The sequence below is a fragment of the Aptenodytes forsteri genome, unplaced genomic scaffold, assembly GCF_000699145.1.
Source record: "Aptenodytes forsteri isolate BGI_AS27 unplaced genomic scaffold, ASM69914v1 Scaffold15, whole genome shotgun sequence".
Lineage (NCBI taxonomy): Eukaryota > Metazoa > Chordata > Aves > Sphenisciformes > Spheniscidae > Aptenodytes > Aptenodytes forsteri.
The window spans coordinates 10,730,846-10,745,175 of record NW_008795129.1 but is presented as its reverse complement, the minus strand read 5'-3'; the positions used below and the strand labels follow the sequence as shown (position 1 = coordinate 10,745,175).

Sequence of the window (14,330 nt, the reverse complement as noted above, 5' to 3'; positions counted from 1 at the left end):
TGGCTGCCGGTGGTGCTGTGTGCCGCCGCCGTCTTCCTGGGCGGCGAGGTGCTGCCCTACTCCGTCTGCTCGCGGCACGGGCTGGCCATCGCCTCCCACACCCTGTGCCTCACCCGGCTGCTGATGCTGGCCGCCTTCCCCCTCTGCTACCCGCTCAGCCGGCTGCTGGACTGGGCGCTGCGGCAGCTCCGCGTCCTCCCCACGAGGGAGCGGCTGCTGGAGACGCTGCGCGCCGCCGGCCCCCACGGCGACCTGGTGCGGGAGGAGTTGGCCATGGTGCAGGGCGCGCTGGAGCTGCGCACCAAGGTGGTGGAGGATGTGCTGACGCCGCTGGCCGACTGCTTCATGCTCCGTGCCGATGCCGTGCTGGACTTCGCCACCGTCTCCGAGATCCTCCGCTCCGGCTACACCCGCATCCCCATCTACGAGGGCGACCGGCGCGACAACATTGTCGACCTGCTCTTCGTCAAGGACCTGGCCTTCGTCGACCCCGACGACTGCACCCCCCTGCAGACTGTCACCCGCTTCTACCGCCGCCCGCTCCACTGCGTCTTCAACGACACGCGGCTCGACACGCTGCTTGAGGAGTTCAAGAAGGGTGAGGCCGCTGGGCCGCCACCCCCCGGGCTCCCCTTGCAACCCTCTGCACCCCCAATGATTCCCAGGTCAGCAGCCCCCACGGCCCACCCCACACAGCCTTCTGGCAGGACCCGGCAGGTACCAGGGATGCTGGGGGGAGTTGGGCCCTGCATGCGCTGGTGTGGCGGTGACCCTGCTGTCACCTGGTGGAACAGCCCCCGGGTGGATTGAGGGCCCGCAATGCTGGTCGTGCCTGTGATGTTACGGAGACTGTAAGAGCCTTCGGCCTCAGAGGTTGCTGGCTCAGCGGGTGAGCCTGTCCCGCAGGGCTGATGCCTCTGCGGGGGCCTGGCAGCATGGGCATGGTGCCTGCCTCACACCGCTGCCCAGGCAAGGCAGCGTTCACTGCTCTGTTCTGTGCGGAGGAGTTTATGGCAGGAGATCACATCTTGTTACCTAGCTCTCGCGTTTTCAGCTTAGCAGTGGGAAGCAGGTCTAGAAAGTGTTTCTGTGCAAGTGGTTTAAAGGAAGAAGAAAAGCCTGAACCCTTAGAAAGAGCTGTACTTTTTTTGCAGCTGTGACAGTATTCATAATGCAGCAGCTGCCAGCAGCCCCTGAGATGCTGAGAGCTGTATTTCATTAACCATACTTTGAGAATACACACAGCATGTGGTTTTTTTCCCCCCACTGGGAATTGTGTTTTGCTGCGTGTTACTTGGTACGTCATACCGTGGTGAGTGAGTCTTTAAGAAATGGCTGCAGCGGTGACATCCTGCATTATGCAATGCGGGAGGACAGCGCTCGGCTCCTGGGCTGCCTGGGGCCACTCTGCCGCAAGCCGAGCTGATCATGTGAGAAAGGCCAGTCTGGTCCATCCCAGATACAGAGAAAGCCTCTCTGTGAGTCATCTCCATGCTCGTTTTTAGAGCTGGGAGGAGGGGAGGATAGGACGTTTCTTGTGGGCCGGGAAAGTGATCATCAGATACATGCAGGTCAGCATCCTCTCCGGAGATGCACAACTGTGTCCCCACCGCCTCCCGGGATCACAGGGAGAGGAGTTCTGTGTGGCACACAGCACCTACCCTCTCTGCCCCTCAGCACGACTGGAGACTCCAAACGGTGCAAATCAGCAAATTCCTGTTTTATACTGAGACTGTTAGCAAAAGCATTAAGATTACTCTCTAGGTTCAACCTTGATGAGCTGCAGTAGTTCCCCCCCATGCCTCTTATAACATAACCAGTTGTCTCTCCTCTTCCTAATTCCTTATGTGCTTCGCAGTTCCTTCTTAACTGTGGCTTCCCGCATGATACTACAACAATACTGAAGTTCACCTGAGGTCTCTGCTACCTCTCCCTTGTCTAGAGAGTTTGGTGCTACCAAAGATGTCAGATGACTTTGGCACAGTCCCCCTTGGTCAGCCTCCCCTGCACTTTATCTGATTTACTTTGATGTATTCAACTACTCCCCCCTCCAAATTGGTTCCACAGCCTGGTACCCTGTGGATCGATAGACCTATAGAAACAGACTTGTGGTTGCTTAGCTCACTGCCCTTTGCTTGCCGTCCTCTCTGCCCTGCTTAAACAGAGATGTTTTGTGTGTGTTGCTCCCTGAGCTGACAGGTTAACAAGCCTTGCTACCTGCCCTGCACTTTCACATGCTAGTCCTCATCTCAGATGAAGATTATCCATCCTTCTTCAGCTTTGCTCCATTAAACTCTTGGCATTTCGCTTCAGGCTCTTCCTCCCTTACATCTGTTTGCCATCATGGCCTTCTGGGGCGTTTTGCTACAGCCCCTGTGTAGAGCTCTCCCTAAAACTTACTTCTGTTCCTGCCTCATTTCTCCTTGTGTTTTCTAAATTACATGGCTGTAAATGCCTTGCTTTTGGTCTTAGTATCTAACTCAGCGTGGTGTTCAGCAATTCCAGCTCTTCCCCCAAATGTTCTTCTCCCCAGGTGTTGCTGTTCTCTTCTGATTCATCTTTCCCCTATTTGTAGGCATTTGGTCACCCCCAGCACCCTGTGTTTGTAGATATCCACCCCCCCAACCCAGCTCTGAACCCCTCCTAAACTCTCTTTTCTCAGTTGCAGATACAGGTTCCTGTGCCGGCTCCCGCACTGCGACAGACGTTTGCTGCCAGCTGCCTTCAGTCCCACCCACTGCCATTTCAGCCCCGTTCACTTGACTATTTAATTCCTAAAATAAAGATTTCCCATTTGTAATTAAGAATCTTCATCACTGTCTCCTTTTCTGTGTCCGTTTGAATTACGGTGAAGTATCTTGTTTGATCCAATCAAGGTTGCTTTCCATGGCTGGGTCTTCTGTGACACCTCCACTAATTAGAGAGTAGGCTGATTGCTTGTTGGTTCAGCAAGTGCTTAATGAAGGCATTCATCACTTCGCACATCCAAGGTGCCTGCAGGGCAGCAAATGTTCCCACTGATAAGGCCCAGGCTCTTTCTAGGAAATTAAAGTCTCCAGTAAGGATGGGCATTGATAACCACCTTCAGGTCCTTAGGTCCCTGACTAACGTCCAGAGAAATCTCGCCAGCTTTCTTCTTCTTCTCCTATGATTAACACAAACAGCTTTTGTATCCTTTATTTCTTTTTGTTATTACAGTGTTTCTACAAAATACCCATCACATTTTATATCTTTCTTTCCTGGATAGCAACGTATACTTCTGATCTGTTTCACTAATGATTAATGTTCTGCCACATTCACCATACCCATAATGTCATTTTTCTGCATAATGTATAAGTAACACAATTTCATTGCCATAGTACACAAACATTTGTTCTTTCTTACTGAAAATGTCAGGGGATGATTAAATACAGCACTCTGGGACTCTTGCTCACACCTCTGGCAGCACTTTCCCTTTTCTGCCTCTCCTCCTACTCACTGGTATCATACTGTATTAACCTTGTTTACCTGACGCATTTCTTTTCTCTCATTGCGCTATCCTAGCGATGAAGATGATCAGCTTTTTTTCCTCTCCGGTCTTTTATAGCAGGGTTTGAAGGGAAGTTTTCCTTCATTGGTTTCTAGGTATGGTCACACCTAACCTCGTTTGAGCTCAGTTCCATTAAGATGCATTGATGTTTGCCTTGAGTTTAATCCAGAGATGAGTTGCAAATCCCCTCTCCCTCAGCAGGACCCTGTATAGATGGGATTACCCTCCATGGACCTGGGGAAGGGCACTTCTGTAGCATCAGCTTGTCAAAACATTTAAATTGTATGAAAATAGTAGCGTACACTTCAGTAGCACCTAGGGAGCTAATGGCCCGGTGTGGTTACAGCACCCAAAAGCAGCTGTGAGCTCCTGGCTGACAAAACCTGGCCCCTGCCCCATCACAGCAGAACTGGTCAAACTCTTCACATCTGCTCTTCACAAGCCTGCTGCTGCTGGCATCATTCGATGTCTCTTTTGGCACTAATTCCTGGAGAAAGGTGGTTAAATTGGGGGCGCTAATGGGAACTGGGAAAAACCCAGAGAAGGCTGCAAACAGCAGCAGAGAGAAGGGGCCGGCCTGCAAGCGGATAGCTTGGACTTCAACCCACAGCCTGAAAGAGGAGGGCAGCTGCTAAAACTGTATTGAAAAACAGCATTACAGCAGCTTGAGGCAGGTCCAGCTGAAGGTGGGAATTGCTTATGCTAGAAGATGGTTTTTGACTTGATTTCCTCATCAAAACTCAGTGAAATGAACTCAAATAAAGAGTGGGCACCCAGTTTGCCATCTTTTCAGGTAAGCTAGACAAGGTCATTATAGAAGGCATTCGTAGTTGTGCAGCATGTACACAGAAGTACTAAGTGGAGGACACTACACAAAATCTGTCTCCTTTCTTCTCTAGAGACAAGAAAGTGCACACCAGTACAGTAACTTTGTCACCTGCAGCCTGAAAGAAGCTGAAACTACTGAAGGAGTGAAAAAAATCGGAAACAATTTCTTGGCAATTTGTATTGGTGCATCTCAGAATACCTGGTTTTATTCTAGGCTCCCAGGAGGAATTATCTAATACAGCAGAGAAATAACTGCACCATATTTAGCAAGCTAAAGCAATGTAGAGGGGCAGATGAGGTCCCAGTAGGATAAATTTCACCTTGGGAATATGGAGCTAGGAGGAAAGGTTTATGCATTCATTCAGTGTGAAATGCTGTGGGTGATGCAGTCTGTTTCTCCTCCATCCCTAGAAGATAACTGAAGCAATGCATGTTGCAGCTTCAGTCCTGTGATATAACTCCTCACGGGGGCTCTTCCATGAGGTCCACCGCCTTATTCTGTGGGTGCCTTTGGGAAGTCATAGTCTTATCCCATTGCTCAAGTCATTTATGGATTTTGTTGACTAATTTTTTGGCAGGTCCATATATAGCAATGACACCTTTCAGCAAATAACCTTTCTCTGTCAGAGAAACAGTGGAAATTTGCTCTTACATTCATTTCAGCAGGGCAGAGGCTGAGGTGCAACTCAAATTAGCCTTCTGTGGTTTGGCGTCTTTTGAAAGTTACTAAAAGTAAATTCTCCAGAAACAAACTTCCTGGCTTAGCAGGGAAAACAGCCTGTCCTGCGGAGGACAGTTCTGCCCTGGGATCTGTCTTTGCTTTTCAAAATACTCCACAGCCTCTACTAGACTTCTACAAATTGAATGTAGCTGGAGAAGGTGCTTACACTTGCCAGGAACTGAGGTCAGTACCATTTCAGCTGCTTTTCTTGCTGACCTTCTCCTGAGCCTGCAGTCATTGCAAGCACAAAGCATGGCTTGAAATTTAAGTCAGCCTTCAAGAGATTTCTGCAAGTGTGATAGCCACTATCTTGGACACCTTGATGGGCTGAAGCAATGACCTCCCTAGCCAGTTGTATGGGTTAAGGAGCCGGTTGTTACCCAGGAACTCTCCCGTACATGTGCCCTGAAGGGCGATTTCCAGCCTGAGAGTGGGTGAGGTGCTGATACACAAAAGATGGTTTCAGTGACTCATGCTGCAACTCTGCCGGAAACATTACTTTGCTTTCCCCCCAAAATTATGCTAAATCTTACTGTGTGAACCCTGGGCTGCTTTACTCCGCCCCAGCAAGCCCAGGAGCAGGCCTGCTCCAGGGAGGTGTTCAGCAAAGCAAGAGGGGAGCCGTGCCCTTGGGGGAGAGGGCACCCAGCTGGCCACCTCCCTCTTGGGAGCTGTCAAAGGCACCTTCAGACTGAGCTGTGGGAAAGAATAAAGTGGCCTACGCTACAGACACCAATGGAAACAGTTCTGCATCAGCTCTTTAGAAGTTTTTTAGCTTCAGAAAGCCTCAGCATCCTTGTAGGCTTCCTTAGGCTCGAAGTAACATGCAAGGGGACCCACCATTTGTGGGCAGGCAGGGTCACACCCAGGAGGTCAGAACCCTGTTGTACAGCAGATGGAAGATGAGACTCCGTGTCCCCTCTAATCTCCCCCTTACCCTCCTGATCTGTTTTGTCAATGGTAATACATCAGCTATTCCAAATATTCCACCTTTTCTCCAGTTTTTCTTAGGATTAGGAAAAGCACCAAAGCAGAGTATGAGAAAGGCTTTTGTATTCTGCTAGAGACAGATGTAAGCAGATGAAGTTCTCATCTCTGAGGAGGGTCTGGATTAGATTAGGATTTACAGTTTTCCCTTCACATAGCTCTGATTCCCCATAAAGCTGGGTACCCTCACAGCCCTCCTGGTTATTTCCCCCTTGTTTAGGTGTAGATGTGCATTGTCTCTAGGTGCAACTCCTCAGGCGTGTGGTTTCACCCTTGGTGCAGAGTCGTGGTAACACAAGAGCACACACACACGCACACATTTCCAGTTCAAGAAGTTCAAATCGGGGTCCCCACTTACTTTAGATGCAGGTCTGCAAGGGGGCACGGAGATGTTGGCAGCCCCTGGCCCAGAGAAGAGATCTGATTAAAAGCACACAGAAAATACATTTCAGTTACGTCACGGTTGTTTCACAAATCAACCTTATTTACCAATTACTCTTTTTTTTCCTTCCATTTTGTAGCTGTAAATGGTTCATGGCTTTGTGCCTGTACCTTTGGTCTCCTAGTAACAGCTTTAGATCTTACCGTAAAATTCATGAAAATAAATTTCATGCTCAGAACGCTCATCCCGTGGAACAAGAGACAAGGCTAAAGCATCTTTCACATTCTTCTGGCAGAGCACCTACATAAGAAAATGATAAGGAGGTAGTCTGGGCTATATTTGCAGCCAACAGCACTTTCTTTCCCACAAGTAAAGGCATTTCCATGTGTTCAGTCCCTGCTCTCCCATCGGGGAGGACGCTCTGAGGTGGATCTATGAGCCCAAGGTCATTTAGGTACCTATGAAAAACAAGGCTCCTAAAAGTGGACATAAAAGATTTAGATACCTGTTCAGATGCTTGCTCCATCCGGAAGCTTTCAGCTGTTTATATTAGCTCTGTAATTTAGCATTTTGAGGCACTGACTTTCCACTGAAGCTGTTGTTTGAAAAGAACAGATTTTATGTAGCTCAAAGAATTTAGTACAGTTGTATCCCATGCTGAGCAGACACTTAATCACCCATAGACTTCCTGTGCGAGAGCAGTCCTGCGGAGGCCGGTGAAGCTATTCGCACAAGTAAAGTTAATTGCCCATTTGTTCTAGCATTTGCCAAACCAAGGCTTTGATTCTCAAGTGTTGCACTGTGCTTTCCTGCATCAGTGATAGCCCTGTAAAATTCACATGTGACAGCTTGCTGGTGGGGAAGCAGCTCACCCTTATAATTCATTTCATTTGAGCTATCAAGCAACAGTTACAATAGCATGGTTTTTGGAACCAGTTTTACAGATCTTAAAGCTGGTTTAGATCAAGTTTGGGGTTTTGTTTAAATGATTTATCTCCCTCTATTGTACTCCCACTGAGGCAGACCTGCAGGGTAACGGCTGCAGAAGAGAATGCAACCCCTCTGACATCCCCAGGTCTGTCCCTGTGCCACCCTCCCTTGGACATTGTTTCCACCTCATAAAATTGCCCAACTTCTGCCCTCATACCTGCTCCAAAAGCCACTGCTTTTTCTCTGTGCAGCTCCCAGGGCTAGGCTGAGCTTGGCAGCACCCCCAGCCCACAAGGGAGCAAGCCACAGCCATACAGCCAGGGCACCTGCAGACCCCCGCCACCCCTGCTGCCAAATTTATATGGTCTGTTAAAAAAGTGATGGGAGGAGACGCAGGATCCAGCCGGGTTGGGGGGCAGGACTTTGTAAACGATCTCATGTCCCTCCGGTGGGAGATCAGGGCAAGTCAGCCCTTTCCCAGTGGGGGCCAGCTGGGAGCAGCAGTCATTTGCATGAGCTCTGCAAGGGGTGGGAGCGAGTTTTAGGGTGTTTTTGTTATCGGCTTGCCGGGCAGGGGCTAGGATCAGCTCACTCAATGTGGGCCAGGAGCAACCACATGAACTGCAAAAATTTTCCATCGCTGGGTACCTGCTCCGTCTCTAATGTGGGTGTTAGCTTGGGAGCCTAAACCTGGGGGGTTATAGTGTGGCTACAAGTGTTTATTTTCTGTGAAGATAAAGAACTCTTGAGCACTCTAACAGCCCTCCTGGCTCTGCCCCCAGCGCAGTGAAACTGTGGGTCTCCTCCCAGGCTAACGGTGCTGGGTTATTTCTAAATAATCTCATTTGCCGCTACGTGAAAATGGAGCTGGAATCGCATTCTCTGAGGCTGCTCTAGAGTAAATTACAGTGTCAATGTAGGTGTTTGGCCAAAAAAAGAATTGCCTTCATTACTCTCTGACTGCCTTTAAGTAGCACCTAAGCTTTTTGTAAGGACTCGGTGGTTTTGGGTTGCATGTAAATGTCATTAACAACAAGCTTTTGGCCAAAAGAAATAACTTCTCCCCTCTCCTCACTCACCCGAGGACTTGTAGGAGACCAGATGGCCCCAGTGTTTGGGAGCGAGGTTTGGCAAAGGAGACATTTTTGAAAGTTGGACTTTGCTAAGATGAAACATAGCTGTTGCTGCTGTCTTGCGGCCAACTCCGCTGCTTTTTTCTTTTTAAGTCTCAAGTCGTGTTGCTTTATTACCCACTCAACAGACAAGATGCACAAACCTGTGTATCAAAGGAGTGAAACAGCCTGGTCCAAAGAACATGCTGAATTTTCAATGCCCTGAGGCATATTGATTTGTTTTTTTTAAAGTGCATGCTCGGTGCTACTTGCTGCAATGTTATGTTCTTGTTTCTAATTCTGTAGGCGTGGGAGGCAGCGAGCTGCTCTCTGAAATCTTGCAAAAAAAGCTTGGTATGAGGAGGAGGGAATTTATACTGTGGAAAATGCCCGAAGTTTGCTGTGAGAAATGTATAGTGCTGATCTTCGGCTGAGAAATGTCATTTGCTAGCCTCAGATCCAGGCCAGGGTTATTTGAAGGTCGCATGGTCCCCAGCAAGACGTGTTTGGTGGGACTGCCGGGCTGCCCTGGATGCGCTTGTCCCTGTCCCTCTGCGGGGATGAGCCAGAAGGCACCAGCGGGCGAGGAGGGAGCTGTGCAGCAGGCAGGAGCCCACCCGTATTGCATCTTTATGCATAAATACTGTTCACATCCCCTCGCCCAGAGCAGCAGGCAAGTTTGTTGGGGAGGCTTTATGGGAGAAGCAGATGCAGAGGCAGCTGCATAGCAGAAGGGACCTGCCCCCCTTTTGGGTGACCATTGCTGTTCAAGGACCTCAGCTCCGAGCCCATGGGGAAAATAAGGTGTTTGCAGCTTTCCGGACGTCCCTGCAGTGCCCATGGTACATGTTGGGTTTGTACAGGCGTTGCAAAGGGAGACCAGGGGAACAGAGCAAACAGTGGGAGGGAAAGGTGTTTGCTGTGGTGCTGATGAAGGACATTTTTAATGTTTTAAGCAAAACTAGAGGTTCAGAACCTGTGTGCGCTGCTGAGCAGCATAGGAGCCACAGGGCCAGTAAGAAAACCAGTGCTGTTCGTTGGCGGGTCCAAGAATACATCTGAGCCAGAAACACAGAAGTTGTGGCTTGGAAGTTGGGTTCTGGTCAAGCTGCTGAGCAGGAGCATAAATCAGAGCAGACAATAATGGAAGGGAGAAGTTGAACAAGTCAGAACAGCTTACAGAGAGCTGGACATGCAAAAGCAAATAGCGATGTTTCAAGTATGCCAAAAGCAAGAAGCCTGAGAATGTGTCAGCAGAGCTGCCAGCTTACTGGGGCAAGTGAGGAAGCTGAGATTGTGATTGAGAAACACTGCGACTTCTGAGCAGGAGTCACCATCATTGCAGCTGAAAGAAGGTCCTGGTCCCAGTCTGCTTGTTTAAGGTAACAGAGAGGAGGTGCTGTCAGGGGCAGGGTTTGGAGAAGACGTTCAGGTGCAAGCTGATGGCTTGAAAAGTGTTTAGCCTCTGTGTCCAGATGGTTCACCCAAGAGTTCTGCAGGAGCTGGGCGGAAAGCTGCAAACAAACATACGCGCTTCTGCATTAAAACCAGCTGCTGTTCCAAGGAGCTGGAGGCTTTGCCTGTATTTTCAGAAAAGCTTTAGGATCGGTCCAGACAGTGATGGATAGAAAGATGTGGGGGAGCTGTTCCTGGCAATTTGATAGGAAAGATAATTAACAACAGAATGAGAAAACACCAGGAGGATGAGGGAAACCAGTAGAGCCCAAGGACAAACGTTTCTGTGCTGGAGGACGCTGTCTCATCGCTCTGTTAGAGTTGTCTTGTGCCAATGAAGCCAAGGGTAAACAAGGAGCAGCTGGTATAATGTACACTTCAGTCCTGCACAGGAGGCTGTCAAAGAGCTAAACGGAGTGACTCGCAGCAGATTGCCTGGGTAAAGAAAGCAAGCGGCCCCAAAGAAGAGCCAGGCAGAGTCCTGTGACACCTAGAAATCCGCCTGGAGAGTAGCAGGCCTGTTAGGCTGGGCTGTGTGTCCAGCCCTTCTCCTTGGGTTAGTGCGGTTGGGATGGGTTTGGGCAATAGCGGCTGCTTCTGAGGTTTGGCTGTGATCTGTGCCTCCCACCAAGCCCCATCCGCCTGCCAGCCCACCGTGCTGGGGACCCCTCTCGCCAGGGGTGGGGGGTCTCACTGCCACTCTGCTCTCCCCCCGCAGGAAAGTCCCACCTGGCCATCGTGCAGCGGGTGAACAATGAAGGGGAAGGAGACCCGTTCTACGAGGTGATGGGCATTGTCACCCTGGAGGATGTCATTGAGGAGATCATCAAGTCTGAGATCCTGGATGAGACGGATCTGTACAGTTAGTGTCCCAGAGCAGCTACTGCGGTTGCAGGACCCAGGGTGGGAGCCCGCACAGACAGACATACATGTGGGTAGGAAACAGGCCAGAGCAAATCATGGTCCTTCCCCAGAGCAATTTACAGTCGTGGTGGGAAAGACAAGAATGATGGAGAGATGCTGGTCAGATGTCAGGGAGCCTTTAATGCTCAAGATAGAGAAGCACCAGCATCAGCAGCCAGTGGCTGGGCAGGGCCTGACCCAAGGACACGTGTGTTGGGCGTGAAGTGCCCATGGGTGGTTCCCAAGCTCCTTTATGTGTGTTGGGCGTGAAGTGCCCATGGGTGGGTGGTTCCCAAGCTCCTTTAGAACTCTGGGTGATGCATCCAGCCGGGGCATCCCAGGACTTGTTCCTGAGAAAGAAGCGTGTTTCACCACCCTGCTCCCTCCTCGGGGAGCTGCTCCCAAGGCTGTGATGCATGGCACCTTTTGTGCACCCCACTGCTCCAGCTGCTGCTCCACAGCAGCCCTGCCATAGCGTGCAGCAAGACGTGCCTCTCTCCATACGTGTGTGTGTGGTATGGGGCCCTGCAGCTGCAGTGGCTTTGTGGCTGCTGCAGGCGGGCGACCACTCTGCTTTCTGCCCCACAGCGGACAATCGGAAGAAGGAAGGCTTTGTGGCTGCTGCAGGCGGGCGACCATTCTGCTTTCTGCCCCGCAGCGGACAATCGGAAGAAGGAGCGGGTGCCCCACCGGGGACGCAAGCCCCAGGACTTCTCCATCTTCAGGCTCTCGGACAGCGAGATGAAGGTGAAGATCTCCCCGCAGCTCCTCCTGGCTACGCATCGGTTCATGGCAACAGGTACCCTTGCCCTTGTGCAAGCCCTGCATCTCCGTGCAACAGCAGCGCCAGCCCTGCAGGGCATCCCTGAGCTCTTCCTGGGTCGGGCTCCCCCCGCAGCGAGCAGTTTCCACCTGCCTGGACCCCCACCCCGGGGCATCCTGCTGCTCCACCATCATGGGTCTGTGTTTGACTCCCCTCTGTGCAGCAGGGTGCTGAGGCTGAGGCCGTGTAGCTCAGAGGACAAGGGGTTCCCGGCAGCCCCAGCCCCGCTGAGTGAGCGTGTTGCCTCATCTCTAGAAGTGGAGCCTTTCAAGTCCCCCTACTTCTCTGAGAAGATCCTGCTGCGGCTCCTGAAACACCCCAACGTCATCCAGGAGCTCAAGTACGACCGAAAGAACAAGAAGGCAGCGGAGCATTACCTCTACCAGCGCAACCGCCCTGTCGACTACTTCGTCCTCATCCTGCAGGTGCCAGGGGCAGAGGCGAGCGGAGGGTGGCAGGGTGTGGCCCATCTCTCCTCGCCGCCTTGCGCTGGGCTGCTTCTGCCAGCGGAGATGCCCATCTTCTCATACAGGGCGGTGGGGGTTCCTGCAGCCCTGGGTGGGTTGGTGGCCAGGAGCGTGGGGTGCCTGTCTGAGCAGGTTTTCCTTCTCCTTCCAGGGGAAAGTGGAGGTGGAGGTTGGCAAGGAAGGACTGCGGTTTGAGAACGGGGCATTCACCTACTACGGCGTCCCTGCCATCATGGCTGTCGTCTCCTCAGGTAAGGGCCCTGCCTTCGCTTTGGCAGCCTCCATGGGGGCTAAGCCGGCTGGTGGCCAGGAGAATGGGCTGGCCGTGAGGTGGGGTGGCCCCACGGCAGGGCATGGGGCAGGTGGGAGCCCTTCCTCTGCAATTCATACACCTCCAACTGTCATTTCAGATAATGACATGCGGAAAGTGGGCAGCCTGGCTGGATCCTCCTTCCTATGTGAGTATTTTGGGATAGGCTGGGGCTCTAAAACGTCTCCTCCGTGGCACCAGCCGGCTGGAGGAGGAAGGGGTTTGCACCCCACAAAGAGCAGCTTGGGCTCTGCGCCAAGGTCACCCCCTTTTAAAAAGGTGGAGGAACAACGTGCTGAGGGGCTCATGCAGCAAAGTCCCCGCAGAGGGACTCTGAGGTCCCTTTGAGGTCCCTTTGGGGTCCCTTTGAGGTTTCAGCCATGTGCTGGATTTCTGCAGGTGGATGCCAGCACGGCTGGCACTGCAAGGGGCACTGCCCACGGGTGGCAGCGTGCCCACGTGGATGGGAGCAGTAAACCCTGTGACTTCTAGCACAGTGCATCTAGGTCTCAGCGTAACATGTCTGGACCCGTTTGTGTTCCCAAGGCTTGGAGCACGAGCTGAACGTGGGTCCCACGCCAGGGGAATGGGGGCTGCTCGGGAATTGCAGGGATGGGTCAATTTACCTGTGAGCTGTTCGCACGTGGTGGTGGGGAAATCAGCCGAGTTAAAAGTAGATGCCCCAGCCCCGGTAAATTCCCTGCCTGCAGAGCTGATGGGTTAATGAGCAGATCCCCTGCTTGCAGGAGTTAAGAGGAAGCTCTGATTAGGGGAGACTGTGAGCCCCCCCCTTCTTTGCTGATCACCCCTGCAAATGTTTAGTCCCTGGTGGCTTGGGAGCAGATGGAGGTGCTGCCCACCCCCAGTCCGGCACATCCCTCATCCCAAACCCCAGACATTGCAGTCGGATCTGCAGTGCTGATGGTAAGCCGAGAATGCTCTGGGTGCCTAATCAAAATAAGAACTTGCTGAGTTCAACCTTTAGGGAGGTGTAGGGAGGGATGTTGTTGATAGAACAGGGGGAGTCCCTTGGGGCACGTGACTGTCACTCCCGTGGGTCCCAGTCTGCATGCAGCTCTAGGGTTCACCTATTTCTTGCTGCTTGCTTTGCTTCTATTCGAAAGGCTGGCTCATGGACTGCTGGATTAACCCCTCAGTGCGCATTCCTCCTCCCCTGTGTGTCCGCCTCCCCTGTGCGTCCGCAACACGCTTGGTTTGGACAGAGGAAATCAATGAAGCGGGCGATTTCCCCCAGGAAGTTGCTGCATGGCCTGATGCCTCTGTGCCCTTGGTGACCGTCCCCAGGGCCCCACCAGGGCTCAGGCAGTGAGTGCTGCCCACGGGCAATGGGGCAGGCAGGGCACGGGACACGGCAGGAGCCCGCTCAGGGGTCCTTTTCTCCCCGTGCTCGCGTGTGATGCTGCGTCACGAGATGTTTTCTTCCATCCAGCCACCCCTGCCTGCTGCGGGACGTGTGCGGTGTCACACCCCTGGCCAGCAAGGAGGCAGGGTGGGAGGCAGAGGTCGCAGGGTATTCCCCTTGTCAGGCTGGCGTCCTCCTTCCTCCTTGAAGCAAAGCCCAGCAGAAATGAGTGTGAGTAGTGTGTCACAGTGGAGAATTCAGACGTTAACCCTTGAGCATTTAACAATTTGTTATTAATTAACCATTGTTATGCAACTTCTTTATCGCCAGGCAATCTTTGGCCTTGTCAGGCTGGCGTCCTCCTTCCTCCTTGAAGCAAAGCCCAGCAGAAATGAGTGTGAGTAGTGTGTCACAGTGGAGAATTCAGACGTTAACCCTTGAGCATTTAACAATTTGTTATTAATTAACCATTGTTATGCAACTTCTTTATCGCCAGGCAATCTTTGGCATTGGCGGCCTG

The 14,330-nt window shown here is 51.9% G+C and overlaps 1 protein-coding gene across 1 annotated transcript in view; it reads left to right on the top strand.

The window, feature by feature from the left end:
- CNNM1 (cyclin and CBS domain divalent metal cation transport mediator 1) overlaps nucleotides 1–14,330 on the top strand; it is a gene marked incomplete at its 5' end in the record, with an annotated part of 20,301 nt that continues 5,971 nt past the window's right edge. The window contains 6 exons of the mRNA XM_019471634.1: nucleotides 1–598; nucleotides 10,663–10,806; nucleotides 11,506–11,646; nucleotides 11,926–12,095; nucleotides 12,289–12,388; nucleotides 12,548–12,595. Of these exons, the coding sequence (XP_019327179.1) occupies nucleotides 1–598; nucleotides 10,663–10,806; nucleotides 11,506–11,646; nucleotides 11,926–12,095; nucleotides 12,289–12,388; nucleotides 12,548–12,595 (1,201 nt within the window). The remainder of the gene's footprint in view (nucleotides 599–10,662; nucleotides 10,807–11,505; nucleotides 11,647–11,925; nucleotides 12,096–12,288; nucleotides 12,389–12,547; nucleotides 12,596–14,330) is intronic.